Source organism: Mytilus trossulus, chromosome 8 (assembly GCF_036588685.1).
Source record: "Mytilus trossulus isolate FHL-02 chromosome 8, PNRI_Mtr1.1.1.hap1, whole genome shotgun sequence".
Taxonomy (NCBI): domain Eukaryota; kingdom Metazoa; phylum Mollusca; class Bivalvia; order Mytilida; family Mytilidae; genus Mytilus; species Mytilus trossulus.
This window is the reverse complement of record NC_086380.1, coordinates 46,765,536-46,786,616: the sequence shown is the minus strand read 5'-3', so window position 1 is coordinate 46,786,616 and position 21,081 is coordinate 46,765,536. Positions and strand designations below refer to the sequence as shown.

The following is a 21,081-nucleotide window of genomic DNA, read 5'->3' as shown; positions in this document are numbered from 1 at the left end:
ACTTGATAACATCGTCGATTAAGTGGGAATTTTGTTGATTAATTTATTATGTGGAATGTCTTTTGTATTGTTATATTTATATTGCCATATTGTTTGTCCACTTATATTTGAGTTTAATATTTTGTTTGGTAATTTCTTATTTTTTTCTAGAGGTAAGGAATGATCACAATGACTGCTCAAGGGTATGTATGCAAAGGATACATTTGATTATTTAAACGTATGATAAATGTAAGTCGATCTAAAATTTCATTCATTAGTCGATGACTCTTTTTCCAAGCACTTACAATTGAATCAATTGACATAAAATAAACAGCATATTGACAAGCATGAAAACATGATGAAGTGAGAATATACAGGTATACAAATACAATTAAGTAATTAATATATAAGTACAGACATATTATATGTGTGCTATGATTTAACAAATGATATTGAAAGAGTAAATATTATTTCTATATCTTTAACTGTCATCGAAGTGTTTTGTTCAAGAGGAAATAAATCTAACATATCTTCAAGTACTTTGGGGGCAGTATATGCATGTATTTGTCATCTTCATATCGGACTAAATATCCTGAAATAAAAGAAAGAAATGTATGTATTTGAACAAAACCTCTTCATAGATATATAAAAATACACCAGTATTTTGTTCGGAATCAGAGCATAGCTCAAATACACTATTTGTATTTGACTTCCATCAATTCAAAATGTCCGATGCCTCGTGTAAATAAAGTGCCACACTCTTTTCACGTATAGAATCCTTGCAACAACTCTTTGAGGGTCCGTATGTGACTTTGAAAGGCAAAATGTCTTTTCCTCTCCAATATACCCTAATTTTCCAGTGGCAGTCCAAATTTCCCAGACCATCATTCCAAATGGCCTCTATTATGTATTTATTGCTAACTTGTTCTCGTCCTAAACCTGCATGAAATATTTGCCACTGAACTTTAAGCAACCAACAATCAATCAATCAATCAATTCAAAATGAAAGAATTGGGAAAAATCTTTGTGTAGCATTCCACTATTGGATTCCGGCACATTCCATGCTATAAGTAGAATGTTTGTTTTCGTGAGGAATATAAAGCGGTTCTTTTCTATAAGTCATCCCCACAAAGTTAAGACTTAAAGATGATTCTCTTTCTTATTTTATCTATCATTTGTATCAATTTTATTGCATGACATCCATACAAGCTTTTATTTGCCCAACATATCCTTCAATAGCTAAAGTTACTGAGAGAATTTAAAAAAAAAATACGAGAAGATATTTTTAAGAACATGCTTCGAGAATATGAAAAGAAAAGAAAGGGTAACTTTAAGTCTTTGTCGGCTAAAATACAAAATAGCAAAATTCCATGTAGATTCTTTTAGAAAATGCCATATTTCAGATCTAGAGTTAACTTCCCTTACAATGCCAATTCAAAAACAGAAATAATCAAGCAAAACTAATACATACTTGTAATATTGTTAAAATCTTATGAATTTGTTCCTTTGCAAAAAAAAATATAAGCTGTATGTATTCCTGTGGCAAATTTACATATTTCTGATTGAAAATGAGGACCATATGTTCTGTGTTTTTTTACAATCCAAGATTGCGAAAGACACCTATACCACACCACCTTCAGGTTAAAGTATAATGAGACATCTTTTTTTTGTATAAATATCATTAGTTAAAATGTTCTTTAGTGCATTTAATTAAGTTGGAAGTAGTTGGACATGTGCATCAGTAATTCATAGATACTGTTTTCTGTATTGGCCAGTTAATTACTAGTAGTATTGTTGTAGTTGTATTAAAGATTTTAATACATCCTAGGCTTTCTCGTTTCCAGGTTGATCGTTCCTACTGAAGTTAATCCAGAAATACGCCTTCGGACATATAAAGAGTTAATGTACCTTTACTTCAATAATGCTTTAGGTTCCTTCATGTTGAGATAACCTGAGATAGTTAATAGACTGTTTATCCGTTTGCTACGTATTCCTTTTGAAAACAAGATCTTGTGCGCGCGTTAACTGCTATCATGTGTTATTAATATTGTATAGTTAATGTGTAAAGATTTAAGAATATTTCAGTTTCACTGACAAACACTCTTACTCATGACCTATTGACGAACCAAAAATAACTCCTTTAAGAGGTAGCACAAATAATTGTGGGGCTGTCGTACGCATCAGACAGAGACATTTGGACCAATTTGTTTATCCCGTGGTTTCCTAAGAGGTACAATGTTATAATTTTTTGAACTATAAAGAATCCTTGTATATTTTTTTTAAATGCCTGTTTCAAATCAATATTGCAGTTGTTTTTTTTGCTTCTTCCGTTGGGTAAAGGCGTTTGATGTTGTCAGTTTTATGGACTCCCCTAATGAAATTTGCTTTGGAGTTCGATATTTTCGCTGTTCTGTTTTCCCATCGTCTCACCAAATGTTTTTTTGCCAATAACCTTTGCTGGATACCATTTCTTGTCATCTCTAAAGTAGGCAAGTATTTTTGTGCCAACTTTGATAATTTCCTTATGAAAAAATAAAACATTAAAATTGTGTTAACGAATATATTTATCAAAATATGAGGAGATACAGTTAATTGTTTGCAATTTTCTCCAATATTAAAATCGAATTTAGTCATTACTTTATATGAAGAATATTTTTTGCCTGTGCAACACCAAAAAATAAAGGCAACAGTAGTATACCGTAGTTCGAAACTCATAAATCGATAGCAAAAAACAAATCCGGGTTACAAACTAAAACTGAGGAACGCATTAAATATAAGAGGACAGATGCTGCATGTGGTATTTATGCTCTCCTTCACTTTTAAGAACAAGTTATTTGTGTGATTGTAAGTATCCCTTTAGTTTGCGGTGATTAAGCAATATTTTATGTTTTCTATCCATTCTATTTGTTCATGTGAAAGGAGAGTTTTGGAGAAAAAATTGTATGAAATTCTAAAAACATTATACCGAGTAAACAGCATTTGGTACAGCGTTCTATTTCTTATGATCAGAAGTATATGCATGTCAATATGTTAGAAATACATTAGAAATGGATACTTACAAATACACCAGAATGGAAAATATTCTGAATTTTGTATAGATTAATATAAAAACTAGCATACAACAGCGTTCACAAGTTTTACTTCCTTCTACTTACTTCTTTATGTTCAAGACGTCGGTACGACTTTTCTTTTTCATCCTCAATTTGTACATGGTCCATTATCTTGAATACTTTTGCTGTTACATGTTCGACAATAGGATCTCTAGGAATATAACTTCCTTTATACATTTTTATGTTAATGGCGTCTAATGTGGTAGATGCTCCTCTTTCTGCTTGTGGCGGGTCCCTATGTTAAGAACGCAAATGATTTGTAACTAGATTTCGCAATAATTTTACATATAAATATTTTGTAAGCCCTATAATGCTCTGGTATTTTATATGATATAATAGATTATTGTGCTAATTTATACATAAAATAATATTTCTTTCGTGTGTTTCACATCCGTTTGTTTTTTGTTTGTTTTGAAAGCGAATTTAAAAGCTATCAAAAACAGTTGAAAGAGTGGTGTATAACAAAACAGTTATAAACTTGATAAAGCAGGTGTTCACTTATAATGGAAATCTAGTGACAAAATATTATCTTCTCTGTAGATACAGACATGTTTGTCCCATGTTAGCAAAGACGTAACTTATCATAAATTCACATAAATCGTTCTTGTAAAAAGTAATAAGTACATAAATTAAAATAAATACAAATTTCCGATATAATGTTATCATTTTCCTTTTTAGATACCATACAAAGAGTACAGCTTTGTGCAATATTGGTTGAAATGTTGGTTTAAAATAGTCTTGATAAAGTTAACAATTTTTGTGATGATTTGCAACTAACCTTAAATATCAAAAAGAAAAAAAAATATTGTTATCTAACAACACACTAAGATAATTCCCCCTTTTATAAAACTGAAATGTGTATTAATGTTCATTAATTATAGTTTATGTAAGTGTTTATTTCCTTTCAGCTGCCATTTGTATCTTTATCTCTTATTCTTGACTAATTTATGATGTCTGCAAATTGTTTAACCGCAGTGTTTTGGAATTCTACTGTGTCATATTATCTGATAAATCAGACGCGTCAAACTGGAGGTCACTCCTTCCCAACATCGTCTAAAGCTATCAAAAATTTTGTAATAGTAGCAGTTGAAACTTTGTATAGGATAGATATACATGTTTATTTTTGTAACAAGTTTATTTGTATTTATTGACCCGCCAACCGCCCCTTTTCACCTCCGAGATTGTGGTTTGTGCTTTGGTAACGTGCTATGAGGGCAATGTAATAATGGATTTTACCCATTCTTTACTTGTCACAAATTATTACCCGAGTTCTCAGGCAGCCCTGAATAAAACGGGTAACTAGACAGCCCTCTCGTCGGGTGAACGAATCATTTGTTTGTCCATTTGACAGTTCTTTTGGATACATGTTTTAGTGTGCAAATGGTTTTTTCACTCGAGGTTATCCGTCTCAGGTTACAAAGTGAGCCCATACCCTCTAAGCATGGGCTGGGCCAGCGCTCAGCATGCAGGTATAAAATTTAAGAGTAGGTATTTATATACTTGAGTTACCTATGTTTGACATGGGATGGGCCAGCGCTCAACATTTCACGCGTAGAGAGGTATAATATTTCGGAGTGACAAGTGTTCTTCGAATTATGCTTCAAGCTTTTGGCAATACTCTCTTTTAAAGGCTCTCTTTGCTATTAAGTTCACATTGTTTGAGGTTTCATTCAAAAACTCTACGAGTTATGTTTCTGATAGATGTATTTCAATATTCAGCCCCATTCTACTATTTAGTCAGTCATCAGTCCTACCCTGATATACACTATCTTTTTCGGGTAATTTATACTGATGGCGTTTGACATTTTCAGCCGAACACATTTATAAATTTTATATAACTTAAATTATTGTATGCTGGTTCATATTCTGGACGCCAATCTTTGCTCCTTTATTATGTAATTCACTAACAAAACAATTATGAAACTTAGAAATGGAAAAATACTAAATACTAAACTTGTTCAAAGGGTATCTACACGTCTCAATCTTCAAAATCGGTTATCTAAAAATACTACCATCGCTAACATTTTTAACAATAAAAATCGTGGTTACCCTTCTATCGATAAGTGTCATGCCAAAAAATGACTTACATGTCCCCGTCTTTCCACCAACAAGTAAGGTCCACGTTTAGTGGTCGCACATTTTCTTTAAATTTTGAAACTGATATAACTTGAAAAACAAACAGTATTATTTATTTACTTACATGAAACAAACCGGGGTGTGGTATTTAGTACGTAGGAGAAACTGGACGATGTTTATATAAACGCACTCAAGAACATCTGTATCGTTTTAAAATACCAAATAAATTCAAAAGTATCATTTACCAACACCTTAAGAAGCACAACCATCCTTTTAAATATTTAGCAGTTCAACCTTTAGAAGTAGTAAATAAGCAGCCTGGTGAATCGCATTCAAAGTTTGTACGATCACGGAAAATAATTAAATTGGATTAAAAAATTACAGACAGTTTACCCTCTCGGTCTAAATGATAATATCATGGGAATTGGTAATATATCTAGAACCAATTCCGTTAACATTTTGGATATAGTTTCTAAAACTGTTCGTAAAAACCGTTCTCACGGTCGTAGAACAAATCGCAATCTAAGAAAATTTCGGGCCAATCATACCAATATTTCGGACCTAATTTCTATTTCAAAAAACAACGGCAGACATTATCTGTTAACAAAACTCTGTTCGTTACCGGTTAATAAGTTAAATAAAATTTTGGAGGATTGCAACACAATTTCATATAGCAGTCCTAAGTATGAAATTGTTCAAATTATTATGGCATATTGTTATTCCAAATTATTTCCAAAAATTGATCGCCCTGAAGATCATAAAAAACATTTTATTAAAATTAAGTATGTCAATAAAGGCTTTGATTTTGTAAATATTGCCAGTATATTTAACGACCATTCTGTTAAAGAACAAATTCCTGGATATTTTGACAATACTGAGCTACCTCTTATTTGTTATATTTACAAGAAATCTACCCGGAAATTTGTGTTTAATATAGTCAATTGTGTAAAGATGTTAATATCAGTGAAACTACACCTACTTCATGTAATTGCAGTAATTCCGAATATATTTATGGACCCATTTCCCATGTTATAACAGGAGATCTTAACATCGTTCAAGACCGAGAGTTAAAATCATTCCTCAGTAAAGGACCTAAATATCGTCCCCCGTCTATTATTAATTGAAATGAGTGTCGTAATATCATCCACGACTCACTCCATACTTACTGTATGAAATGGATAAAACGGGAAAAAGCTGACAAAAAATCTTTGGACTCTTTTTTTAATTCAGTAATGAAGATAGTTGATATACGTATTCAACATTTTAAAGAACATTTTACTATTAACAATAACCACAATAAACCTATTTCTCGTATCAAACATAAACTAAAAGAACTAGCCAAGGAATTTGTTTTTGTCCCGGCCGATAAAGCTGATAATAATATTATTATTGTTTGACGTAAATTTTACATTGAGGTTCTGAAAAAGGAAATCACCAATTCACCAACATTCCAACTGACTCCATTTTCAGAAAACGAAATCTGTAACAAACATAAACTTTTAGCCACCGCTTTACAGGCAGAGCCAAATACAATGAAAGTCCCAACTATGTATTGGCTTCCGAAGCTACACAAAACCCCTTACAAATATAGATTTATTTCGTCTTCAAGTCATTGTTCAACTACTAAATTGTCTATTCTTCTTACCAGCACACTTGGTACAATTAAAAACCTTATAATAAATTGTTCAAATAAGGCCTTCGAAAATAGTGGAATAAATTACTTTTGGAGTGTCAAGAACTCGTTGGAAGTACTTGATAAATTGCATGCTTATATTGGTGATTTTGAATCTGTTCAAAGTTTTGATTTTTCTACCCTGTATACCACATTGCCTCACATTCTCATTAAGAAAAAATTCACACACCGAATTAAATGGGCATTCAAAAAATCAGAATGTGAATATATATGTTCAAACTCTTTTAGGTCATTTTTTAGTAGCAATAAACAAAAAAACAATGTTAATTGGACATGCTTTGATACTATATATATGCCCTTAAATTTTTACTAGATAACATTTTTGTTCGCTTTGGGGATTCCGTATATCGTCAGATTATCGGAATTCCAATGGGGACTAACTGTGCACCACTTATTGCGGACCTCTTTTTGTATTGTTATGAGTTACAATTTATGACAAAAATAAGCAAAGACCCATCAAAACAACATCTGATAAACAAATTTAATAATACTTTTAGATATTTGGATGATATTTTGGCTCTCAATAATGACGACTTCAGTTTGTATATTGATGAAATTTATCCTGCTGAACTTACTTGAAATAAAGCTAATACTAACAATGACCACTGCCCTTTTCTCGATCTTGATATCTATATCACTAACGGAAAGCTGAATACTAAAATTTATGATAAAAGGGATGATTTTTCATTTCCTATTGTTAATTATCGTTTTTAGATGGTGACGTTCCCTTGTCACCATCTTACGGTGTTTATATATCTCAACTTGTACGATTCGGTAGTGTATGTAACAATGTTTTAGATTTTAACGAGAGAAATTTATGTATTACTGATAAATTATTACACCAGGGTTTTCGATATCACAAACTAGTCAAAACATTTACTAAATTTTATCATCGGTATAAAGACATCATTCGTAAATATAGCTCAACATGCAGACTTCTTATACGTTCAGGTATTTCACATCCAATTTTTTATGGAAATATTCTGTATAAAGCACAAAGGTGTCAGTATTCACCTCAGAAACTTACAAAACCTTTGAATAGACTTATTAAGAAGGGATATAATTACGATACTGTTGTCAAGTCATTAAAGATTGCATATTTTGGCGTTAATATTGAGTCACTGATAAGGTCTTTGCGTCGGAACTAAACACATTTATTCTAAAAACAGTTGTTGGCATGACACGGGTTATGTTCTTCTCATATATGTTATGATGGTATGATACTTAACCCCTAACGGGAAGGATTGTGCCTGATGTTCATATGATAAAATCATAATCTTTCAGTCAGTTTAATTGAAGTCTGGAGCTGGCATGTTAGTTAACTGCTAGTAGTCTGTTGTTATTTATGTATTATTGTCATTTTGTTTATTTTCTTTGGTTACATCTTCTGACATCAGACTCGGACTTCTCTTGAACTGAATTTTAATGTGCGTATTGTTATGCGTTTACTTTTCTACATTGGTTAGAGGTATAGGGGGAGGGTTGAGATCTCACAAACATGTTTAACCCCGCCGCATTTTGCGCCTGTCCCAAGTCAGGAACCTCTGGCCTTTGTTAGTCTTGTATTATTTTAGTTTTAGTTTCTTGTGTACAATTTAGAAATTAGTATGGCGTTCATTATCACTGAACTAGTATATATTTGTTTAGGGGCCAGCTCAAGGACGCCTCCGGGTGCGGGAATTTCTCGCTACATTGGTGACCTTCTGCTGTTGTTTTTTATTTGGTCGGGTTGTTGTCTCTTTGACACATTCCCCATTTCCATTCTCAATTTTATATAATCAAGCGGCTCGTAACTTTCTCCTTATGGTCTAAGTTATTTGAAGTCACATTTATATATCTACACTCTATCGTCTATTGCAGTTGCAGCGATAGATGCTCGAATAATGTGAATTTAATTTCTTGATTGATATATGTATTTTATTTATTTTTTAAATACATATCTATCATAAGCATGTTGCCCGTAACGCCAATTTTTTATAATATTTTATATTTGTATTTATTGTGTTTTTATTTCGTTATGTATATACATTAAATATTTTTCATTTTTGATTTATTTTGATTTGCCATTGGATAATTATAATTTATTATTATTAATTATTATTATTATTATAATTTAATAATAATTATAATTATTTAATAATAAGTATTATTATTAAATAATTATAATTATTATTTAATAATTATTATTATTATTTTCTTAATTGAATTTACTTCATCAGTCGTTCTCGGTCTGTTTCCATAACAGGTTTGATTAATACCACGGAGATTCTTCAAATATACATCAGACTCGGACTTCTCTTGAACTGAATTTTAATGTGCGTATTGTTATTCCTTTACTTTTCTACATTGGCTAGAGGTATAGGGGGAGGGTTGAGATCTCATAAACATGTTTAACCCCGACGCAATTTTGCGCCTGTCCCAAGTCAGGAGCCTCTGGCCTTTGTCAGTCTTGTATGATTTTAAATTTTAGTTTCTTGTGTATAATTCGGAGTTTAGTATGACGTCCATTATCACTGTACTATTATGCATATTTTAGGGGCCAGCTGAAGGACACCTACGGTGCGGGAATTCTCGCTACATTGAAGACCCATTGGTTGCCTTCGGCTGTTGTTTGCTCTATGGTCGGGTGGTTGTTGCTTTGACATATTCACCATTTCCTTTCTCAATTTTATTTAGTCTTAAATTAGCTGGGGTAAGGTCATTGTTCGTTCATATCTTAGAGTGAAAAAAAACACAGCACATAAAGATAACATTATACAGAATGATACCGAATATAATTTTTTAGGTTGCTATTAAAGTGTAATGGTAACATCAAACGTTAGTCTCAAAGAGCTAGCAAAGAAAGCCAGTAAAGCTTTATTTTTCCATAGAGAAAAGACAGCCTCTCTGGGATCTTTACCTATTTCGGTGTCAAAAAGTCTCTTTGATAAATTTATTTATGGACACCGCCGCCTCCAACAACGACGGAATGTAGGATCGCTATATCTCGCTTTTTCGAAAGCTCGACAAAGACATGCATCATGGATATATTACATAAAGATAGAGCAATCGGTCTATTTATAATGAACGTAGTAGTTTATAAATTAAAAAAAAAACATTAGAAAAGAATACAAAAAAAACCATATTGTAATTTTGTTAATTACACAAATTTTAGTGATCTACTGTGACTCTGAATTTATGTATGCCGTCATACTTTGAACGGCAAAATTATTTTATGTCTACCTGTGCGAATTTCAAACGCGCAATTTTACATCAGTACTGAAACATTCCATCCTTTACATATAAAAAAGAAGATGTGGTCTGATTGCCAATGAGACAACTATCCACAAAAGACCAAAATGACATAACATTAACAACTATAGGTCACCGTACGGCCTTCAACAATGAGCAAACCCCATACCGAATGGTCAGCTATAAAACGCCACGATAAGACAATGTAAAACAATTCACACGAGAAAATTAACATGTAGACTTAACATAGATAAATAAAGTCTTATAAGATAATCAAAATGAATATGTTAAATTTGATGTATGCCTTTTTGTTGTTTTTATAGTGATTAAGATGATAACACAATATTGACTGGTGTACCCCTATTTTTGACATTTTTACTCTTAGAGTATGTTTGTTTTGTTCATGCATCGTTGACAATGTAATGGGATTTGATGCGACTGTCATACAAGTAAGAGGTTTAGATAGCTATAAAACCAGGTTCAATCCACCATTTCTCTACATTAGAAAATGCCTGTACCAAGTCAGGAATATGACAGTTGTTATCCATTCGTTTGATGTGTTTGGACTTTTGATTTTGCCTTTTGATTTTGGACTTTCCTTCTTGAATTTCCCTCAGAGTTCAGTATTTTTGTGTTTTTACTTTTTATATCTTTTATAATAAATAGCTTTAATTGAAAAATAATAGAAATAACAGAATATTGAAAAAAGGATAAATTAATGGTATATGTACTTACATCAATTTTAAAAGCTTCGCAGGTACTATCTCCATATATTTGTCGACATTATATTGGATCAGATATCCTATAATATTAATATCCCATTACTATGTGATAAACATTCATTGTGTCGGATAAATAGTATTTGAAAAGCTGGGTATATCATAGAAATACAGGATTTGCCACGTAAGCTCATCCTTCGGCGTGCTAAACATTAAATTTTTCTTAAAAGAGGGATGAAAGATACCAGAGGGATAGTCAAATACATAGATAGAATATAAACTGACAACGCCATGGCTAAAAATTAAAAGACAAACAGACAAATAATAGTACAGAAGACACAACAAAGAAAACTAAATACTAAGCAATACGAACCATACCAAAACTGGGGGTGATCTGAAGTACTCCGGAAAGGTAAGCAGATCCTGATCCACACGTGGTACCCGTCGTTAAATGTATACCAAAAACAGTTTTTCGACTGAGTTTACTTTACTTGACTGCCACACGAACAATGTGTTTGTAGATTATTTGGGTTATTTTGTTTGAGGTTAATAACGTTAATATTTCATTAGTTTGTGCTTGAAAAGAACGAAATATCTCGCCTTCCGTACTTTATGTTGAGAGTCTATGGAATAAATGCGTACTACACGTAACACTTAACTTAATCCATTATCATCAATAATCCTTGTAAATGAGATCAAGGTCAGATGAACCATTCCAGACAAAGATGTTCACTTTTAAATCATTCCATGGACCAAATAAGTGCTCATGTTTTTCGTACCTAAGATACATACCAAACAACGAAAGACTGAACATTGAACGATGAAACACGAATATGAGGCCAAGCTCATATGAACACCGATCATCAAACATTTAAACACAACAACCATTCAATACACCAACGATGATACCCGTATTGTTTATAGTATCTGCATATTAGATTAACAACAAAAAATAAACATGTTCCAATGAAACAAGAATAAGAGGTCAAGGTCATGTGAATCTTGCTAAACGGTCATTCTTTCCAAACACAAAATGTAGTTTGCATTAAAGTATCTTAATATACTGACTTGTCAGCGAACACTTAACTTTATTCAATGATCAATAAAACGAGGTCGAGGTCGGTTAAACCCTGTGTTATAATTATTCTATAAAATCTTTAATTAGATACAATAACTTTAAAAAAAAACTTTTTAATATTTTGTTATACTACAAAAACATGAAAAAATAATGAGTTAATGCTGTTGTTTTACTGCTTAAATGACTAACTAAACTTACTAAATTTAAAGATCTGTCAAATGAATGTATATTTATAAATGTTATATTAGAAATTTAATTAAGAAAAGACCTCATATTAAGAATAAATCACTAAATATGCATAAATTCCTGAGTTTACTTATTGCCTGGAATTATGTTCGGCAATAGGATGAATAATCATCATAAGATTTCAAGAAAAAAGCTGAATGCCTGAAAATTTCAGGTAATAACTTAATGCCTAGGCGTTAGCTTATTGCATATGATTTGAGCTTAATGCTTAATTTCACTTATTGCCGCTGACATAAACATCTTTTCCACTACGAAGAAATTTACCGCTTAGTTTTCTGGCTAAAACTTTTGCAGGATACCATGTAAGATCGTCTTTAAAAAAGGCCATGACATCTGAACCAATTTTAAATATTTCCTGTAAAATAATAATGATAACTGCATGTGATTCCGATAAGGTTAATTTTATCAATTGAAATGTAATATTGAAATAAAAGGCCGATTACTTGTGTAGATAAGCTCATCATAGAAACCAGGAATGAAATTTTGTATTTGCGCCAGATGAGCGTTTTATCTACAACAGACTCATCAGTGACGCTCGAATAAAAAAAGGTTAACAAGGCTAAATTACGAAGTTGAAGGCATTGGGGACAAAATTCTGAATGTTTGCCAAATACAGGTTGTTTGTATATATTAAGTAAATTACACACAACTTGGTGAGAAATAAATATTTACTTTTGGCAACAATAGCAGTAAATACCTATATACAAAAAAAACCATTCCAAATGTGAAATATCATAATATGAATACCCGTCATAAACAGACATTCGTCGCCCAGGAATAACCAAAATTCTATATGTTTGCCAAATACAGGTTGTTTGTATATATTAAGTAAATTACACACAACTTGGTGAGAAATAAATATTTACTTTTGGCAACAATAGCAGTAAATACCTTTATCGGTCGTCCCTCTTTCTATATCACTCTGTTCAGCTCTTAATATTATTCCGTATCATGTCTTTGTGACGTCAAATGACGGCGTGCACAAAGCTGAGTCCACAAATGTAACGTCTTTATATTACAAAAACCATTTACGACGTCGGCATTTTCCCTCAGAAAACGTAAGCGTAACAAAAACACTGGACACTTAGTTTATCACATAATTCTAAAATTTCACGTTCAACATATTTCTTTTTTCTTTAACAAAAAAGTGCAGCAAATGCACATTTTCAAAATATAAATAAATATATGCTACGAGCAGTGTAAAGGAAATAATTAGCGACTATGTCGTGGGCCCTTTTCAGAAAACAGCATTAAAACGGCATTTCTATAGATTGTAACATAATAGCTGGACATGTAAAAAAAATCATGTGTTCAGTCTGGACTATCGAGTCATTCATATGCTGCAGATTTTATTAAACCTCATTATTTGCACATTTCGAATACCAAGTTATTTTGAAGAAAAAAAATAGCAATGACATATTTTTTCTTACCGATTCTTCCATTTTGTTTATAAGTCCTTCCAAATTACTACTTCTTACACACAACGAAGATTATTCCAAGCATATCTACCATGATCACTTTTGATTTTTTTGCTGTAAATTTCATATAATGTCAGAGTCCGAATCTGACCAATTCTATTATACGAAAATGTGGGATACAATGTTAAATTTGTACAAGTTTTAGGTCAAAAACTCTATCTTATTCTAATTTAATGTTACAAGTTACACTGATCTTTTGCCGTTTTCTAAATGTCCGTTTCATGCTATAAAGATTAAATATTAATCTACCTTACTAGTAATGTGGATTTTTATGGCATGTATTCATCATTTTATCATGAAAAAAAAATATGATGCAAAAAATATTATAAATACATATTAATATTATATGTAGAAAGCTATTGAAAAAGCGTATTTTAACGTTGCCGTCAACTTTGTGCACGCCGTCAAATACGTTGACCCGGTGTCATATGGTATTTTGAACCCCCTAAAAATTGAACCCGGGGTCAAAATACCATGCGGTAAAATGACCCCGGGGGTCATTTTTCACATATGGTATTTTGAACCCCCCTGCGGTATATTGAACCCCCCTGTTTTTGAGAAATAGTATTGCAGATAATCTAATTTACAATTTATTGGCTATTATTTTTTTTTTAATTAGAGGTTATGAGTAGGGGGTTCAATATACCGCAGGGGGGGGGGGGGGGTCAAAATACCATGGCTATTTAAAATTTTGCAAAATATCTTTTCCAGTATGCTAAATACATATAAACTACTTATTGGAGTATTATAACTATATTAAGGAGTTAGAATAGCTTGGATTTTTGAAATTCAAGGTCCATAGTAGGGGGTTCAATTTACCGCAGGGGGGTCAAATTACCATGGCTAAGTCAAATTTTCAAAATATCTTTTCCAGCATGTTGAATACATACAAATTACAATTTGGAGTATTATTACTGGCGTATAAAATTGTAATCCTGGTACTTTTGATAACTATTTACACCACTGGGTCGATGCCACTGCTGGTGGACGTTTCGTCCCCGAGGGTATCACCAGCCCAGTAGTCAGCACTTCGGTGTTGGCATGAATATCAATTATATGGTAATTTTTATAAATTTTCTGTTTACAAAACTTAGAATTTTTCGAAAAACTAAGGATTTTCTTACCCCAGGAGTAGATTACCTTAGCCGTATTTGGCACAACTTTTTGGAATTTTTGGTCCTCAATGCTCTTCAACTTTGTATTTTTTTGGCTTTTCAACTATTTTGATATGAGCGTCACTGATGAGTCTTATGTAGACGAAACGCGCGTCTGGCGTATAAAATTGTAATCCTGGTACTTTTGATAACTATTTACACCACTGGGTCGATGCCACTGCTGGTGGACGTTTCGTCCCCCGAGGGTATCACCAGCCCAGTAGTCAGCACTTCGGTGTTGGCATGAATATCAATTATATGGTCATTTTTATAAATTTTCTGTTTACAAAACTTAGAATTTTTCGAAAAACTAAGGATTTTCTTACCCCAGGAGTAGATTACCTTAGCCGTATTTGGCACAACTTTTTGGAATTTTTGGTCCTCAATGCTCTTCAACTTTGTATTTTTTTGGCTTTTTAACTATTTTGATATGAGCGTCACTGATGAGTCTTATGTAGACGAAACGCGCGTCTGGCGTATAAAATTGTAATCCTGGTACTTTTGATAACTATTTACACCACTGGGTCGATGCCACTGCTGGTGGACGTTTCGTCCCCGAGGGTATCAACAGCCCAGTAGTCAGCACTTCGGTGTTGGCATGAATATCAATTATATGGTCATTTTTATAAATTTTCTGTTTACAAAACTTAGAATTTTTCGAAAAACTAAGGATTTTCTTACCCCAGGAGTAGATTACCTTAGCCGTATTTGGCACAACTTTTTGGAATTTTTGGTCCTCAATGCTCTTCAACTTTGTATTTTTTTGGCTTTTTAACTATTTTGATATGAGCGTCACTGATGAGTCTTATGTAGACGAAACGCGCGTCTGGCGTATAAAATTGTAATCCTGGTACTTTTGATAACTATTTACACCACTGGGTCGATGCCACTGCTGGTGGACGTTTCGTCCCCGAGGGTATCACCAGCCCAGTAGTCAGCACTTCGGTGTTGGCATGAATATCAATTATATGGTCATTTTTATAAATTTTCTGTTTACAAAACTTAGAATTTTTCGAAAAACTAAGGATTTTCTTACCCCAGGAGTAGATTACCTTAGCCGTATTTGGCACAACTTTTTGGAATTTTTGGTCCTCAATGCTCTTCAACTTTGTATTTTTTGGGCTTTTTAACTATTTTGATATGAGCGTCACTGATGAGTCTTATGTAGACGAAACGCGCGTCTGGCGTATAAAATTGTAATCCTGGTACTTTTGATAACTATTTACACCACTGGGTCGATGCCACTGCTGGTGGACGTTTCGTCCCCGAGGGTATCACCAGCCCAGTAGTCAGCACTTCGGTGTTGGCATGAATATCAATTATATGGTCATTTTTATAAATTTTCTGTTTACAAAACTTAGAATTTTTCGAAAACTAAGGATTTTCTTACCCCAGGAGTAGATTACCTTAGCCGTATTTGGCACAACTTTTTGGAATTTTTGGTCCTCAATGCTCTTCAACTTTGTATTTTTTTGGCTTTTTAACTATTTTGATATGAGCGTCACTGATGAGTCTTATGTAGACGAAACGCGCGTCTGGCGTATAAAATTGTAATCCTGGTACTTTTGATAACTATTTACACCACTGGGTCGATGCCACTGCTGGTGGACGTTTCGTCCCCGAGGGTATCAACAGCCCAGTAGTCAGCACTTCGGTGTTGGCATGAATATCAATTATATGGTCATTTTTATAAATTTTCTGTTTACAAAACTTAGAATTTTTCGAAAAACTAAGGATTTTCTTACCCCAGGAGTAGATTACCTTAGCCGTATTTGGCACAACTTTTTGGAATTTTTGGTCCTCAATGCTCTTCAACTTTGTATTTTTTTGGCTTTTTAACTATTTTGATATGAGCGTCACTGATGAGTCTTATGTAGACGAAACGCGCGTCTGGCGTATAAAATTGTAATCCTGGTACTTTTGATAACTATTTACACCACTGGGTCGATGCCACTGCTGGTGGACGTTTCGTCCCCGAGGGTATCACCAGCCCAGCAGTCAGCACTTCGGTGTTGGCATGAATATCAATTATATGGTCATTTTTATAAATTTTCTGTTTACAAAACTTAGAATTTTTCGAAAAACTAAGGATTTTCTTACCCCAGGAGTAGATTACCTTAGCCGTATTTGGCACAACTTTTTGGAATTTTTGGTCCTCAATGCTCTTCAACTTTGTATTTTTTTGGCTTTTTAACTATTTTGATATGAGCGTCACTGATGAGTCTTATGTAGACGAAACGCGCGTCTGGCGTATAAAATTGTAATCCTGGTACTTTTGATAACTATTTACACCACTGGGTCGATGCCACTGCTGGTGGACGTTTCGTCCCCGAGGGTATCAACAGCCCAGTAGTCAGCACTTCGGTGTTGGCATGAATATCAATTATATGGTCATTTTTATAAATTTTCTGTTTACAAAACTTAGAATTTTTCGAAAAACTAAGGATTTTCTTACCCCAGGAGTAGATTACCTTAGCCGTATTTGGCACAACTTTTTGGAATTTTTGGTCCTCAATGCTCTTCAACTTTGTATTTTTTTGGCTTTTTAACTATTTTGATATGAGCGTCACTGATGAGTCTTATGTAGACGAAACGCGCATCTGGCGTATAAAATTGTAATCCTGGTACTTTTGATAACTATTTACACCACTGGGTCGATGCCACTGCTGGTGGAAGTTTTGTCCCCGAGGGTATCAACAGCCCAGTAGTCAGCACTTCGGTGTTGGCATGAATATCAATTACATGGTCATTTTTATAAATTTTCTGTTTACAAAACTTAGAATTTTTCGAAAAACTAAGGATTTTCTTACCCCAGGAGTAGATTACCTTAGCCGTATTTGGCACAACTTTTTGGAATTTTTGGTCCTCAATGCTCTTCAACTTTGTATTTTTTTGGCTTTTTAACTATTTTGATATGAGCGTCACTGATGAGTCTTATGTAGACGAAACGCGCGTCTGGCGTATAAAATTGTAATCCTGGTACTTTTGATAACTATTTACACCACTGGGTCGATGCCACTGCTGGTGGACGTTTCGTCCCCGAGGGTATCACCAGCCCAGCAGTCAGCACTTCGGTGTTGGCATGAATATCAATTATATGGTCATTTTTATAAATTTTCTGTTTACAAAACTTAGAATTTTTCGAAAAACTAAGGATTTTCTTACCCCAGGAGTAGATTACCTAAGCCGTATTTGGCACAACTTTTTGGAATTTTTGGTCCTCAATGCTCTTCAACTTTGTATTTTTTTGGCTTTTTAACTATTTTGATATGAGCGTCACTGATGAGTCTTATGTAGACGAAACGCGCGTCTGGCGTATAAAATTGTAATCCTGGTACTTTTGATAACTATTTACACCACTGGGTCGATGCCACTGCTGGTGGACGTTTCGTCCCCGAGGGTATCACCAGCCCAGTAGTCAGCACTTCGGTGTTGGGTCATTTTTATAAATTTTCTGTTTACAAAACTTAGAATTTTTCGAAAAACTAAGGATTTTCTTACCCCAGGAGTAGATTACCTTAGCCGTATTTGGCACAACTTTTTGGAATTTTTGGTCCTCAATGCTCTTCAACTTTGTATTTTTTTGGCTTTTCAACTATTTTGATATGAGCGTCACTGATGAGTCTTATGTAGACGAAACGCGCGTCTGGCGTATAAAATTGTAATCCTGGTACTTTTGATAACTATTTACACCACTGGGTCGATGCCACTGCTGGTGGACGTTTCGTCCCCCGAGGGTATCACCAGCCCAGTAGTCAGCACTTCGGTGTTGGCATGAATATCAATTATATGGTCATTTTTATAAATTTTCTGTTTACAAAACTTAGAATTTTTCGAAAAACTAAGGATTTTCTTACCCCAGGAGTAGATTACCTTAGCCGTATTTGGCACAACTTTTTGGAATTTTTGGTCCTCAATGCTCTTCAACTTTGTATTTTTTTGGCTTTTTAACTATTTTGATATGAGCGTCACTGATGAGTCTTATGTAGACGAAACGCGCGTCTGGCGTATAAAATTGTAATCCTGGTACTTTTGATAACTATTTACACCACTGGGTCGATGCCACTGCTGGTGGACGTTTCGTCCCCGAGGGTATCAACAGCCCAGTAGTCAGCACTTCGGTGTTGGCATGAATATCAATTATATGGTCATTTTTATAAATTTTCTGTTTACAAAACTTAGAATTTTTCGAAAAACTAAGGATTTTCTTACCCCAGGAGTAGATTACCTTAGCCGTATTTGGCACAACTTTTTGGAATTTTTGGTCCTCAATGCTCTTCAACTTTGTATTTTTTTGGCTTTTTAACTATTTTGATATGAGCGTCACTGATGAGTCTTATGTAGACGAAACGCGCGTCTGGCGTATAAAATTGTAATCCTGGTACTTTTGATAACTATTTACACCACTGGGTCGATGCCACTGCTGGTGGACGTTTCGTCCCCGAGGGTATCACCAGCCCAGTAGTCAGCACTTCGGTGTTGGCATGAATATCAATTATATGGTCATTTTTATAAATTTTCTGTTTACAAAACTTAGAATTTTTCGAAAAACTAAGGATTTTCTTACCCCAGGAGTAGATTACCTTAGCCGTATTTGGCACAACTTTTTGGAATTTTTGGTCCTCAATGCTCTTCAACTTTGTATTTTTTGGGCTTTTTAACTATTTTGATATGAGCGTCACTGATGAGTCTTATGTAGACGAAACGCGCGTCTGGCGTATAAAATTGTAATCCTGGTACTTTTGATAACTATTTACACCACTGGGTCGATGCCACTGCTGGTGGACGTTTCGTCCCCGAGGGTATCACCAGCCCAGTAGTCAGCACTTCGGTGTTGGCATGAATATCAATTATATGGTCATTTTTATAAATTTTCTGTTTACAAAACTTAGAATTTTTCGAAAACTAAGGATTTTCTTACCCCAGGAGTAGATTACCTTAGCCGTATTTGGCACAACTTTTTGGAATTTTTGGTCCTCAATGCTCTTCAACTTTGTATTTTTTTGGCTTTTTAACTATTTTGATATGAGCGTCACTGATGAGTCTTATGTAGACGAAACGCGCGTCTGGCGTATAAAATTGTAATCCTGGTACTTTTGATAACTATTTACACCACTGGGTCGATGCCACTGCTGGTGGACGTTTCGTCCCCGAGGGTATCAACAGCCCAGTAGTCAGCACTTCGGTGTTGGCATGAATATCAATTATATGGTCATTTTTATAAATTTTCTGTTTACAAAACTTAGAATTTTTCGAAAAACTAAGGATTTTCTTACCCCAGGAGTAGATTACCTTAGCCGTATTTGGCACAACTTTTTGGAATTTTTGGTCCTCAATGCTCTTCAACTTTGTATTTTTTTGGCTTTTTAACTATTTTGATATGAGCGTCACTGATGAGTCTTATGTAGACGAAACGCGCGTCTGGCGTATAAAATTGTAATCCTGGTACTTTTGATAACTATTTACACCACTGGGTCGATGCCACTGCTGGTGGACGTTTCGTCCCCGAGGGTATCACCAGCCCAGCAGTCAGCACTTCGGTGTTGGCATGAATATCAATTATATGGTCATTTTTATAAATTTTCTGTTTACAAAACTTAGAATTTTTCGAAAAACTAAGGATTTTCTTACCCCAGGAGTAGATTACCTTAGCCGTATTTGGCACAACTTTTTGGAATTTTTGGTCCTCAATGCTCTTCAACTTTGTATTTTTTTGGCTTTTTAACTATTTTGATATGAGCGTCACTGATGAGTCTTATGTAGACGAAACGCGCGTCTGGCGTATAAAATTGTAATCCTGGTACTTTTGATAACTATTTACACCACTGGGTCGATGCCACTGCTGGTGGACGTTTCGTCCCCGAGGGTATCAACAGCCCAGTAGTCAGCACTTCGGTGTTGGCATGAATATCAATTATATGGTCATTTTTATAAATTTTCTGTTTACAAAACTTAGAATTTTTCGAAAAACTAAGGATTTTCTTACCCCAGGAGTAGATTACCTTAGCCGTATTTGGCACAACTTTTTGGAATTTTTGGTCCTCAATGCTCTTCAACTTTGTATTTTTTTGGCTTTTTAACTATTTTGATATGAGCGTCACTGATGAGTCTTATGTAGACGAAACGCGCATCTGGCGTATAAAATTGTAATCCTGGTACTTTTGATAACTATTTACACCACTGGGTCGATGCCACTGCTGGTGGAAGTTTTGTCCCCGAGGGTATCAACAGCCCAGTAGTCAGCACTTCGGTGTTGGCATGAATATCAATTACATGGTCATTTTTATAAATTTTCTGTTTACAAAACTTAGAATTTT

The 21,081-nt window shown here is 34.0% G+C and overlaps 1 protein-coding gene across 1 annotated transcript in view; it reads right to left on the bottom strand.

Moving 5' to 3' along the window:
* Positions 1–233: 233 nt before the first annotated feature.
* The window catches only part of LOC134681948 (uncharacterized), a 184,064-nt gene continuing 163,216 nt past the window's right edge, over positions 234–21,081 (bottom strand). Inside the window, exons 3-7 of the mRNA XM_063541579.1 lie at positions 12,397–12,487; positions 10,825–10,891; positions 3,135–3,324; positions 2,410–2,500; positions 234–571 (exon numbers count right to left, since the gene is read on the bottom strand). Coding sequence (XP_063397649.1) covers positions 501–571; positions 2,410–2,500; positions 3,135–3,324; positions 10,825–10,891; positions 12,397–12,460 — 483 coding nt within the window. The 5' untranslated portion in view covers positions 12,461–12,487 and the 3' untranslated portion in view covers positions 234–500. The remainder of the gene's footprint in view (positions 572–2,409; positions 2,501–3,134; positions 3,325–10,824; positions 10,892–12,396; positions 12,488–21,081) is intronic.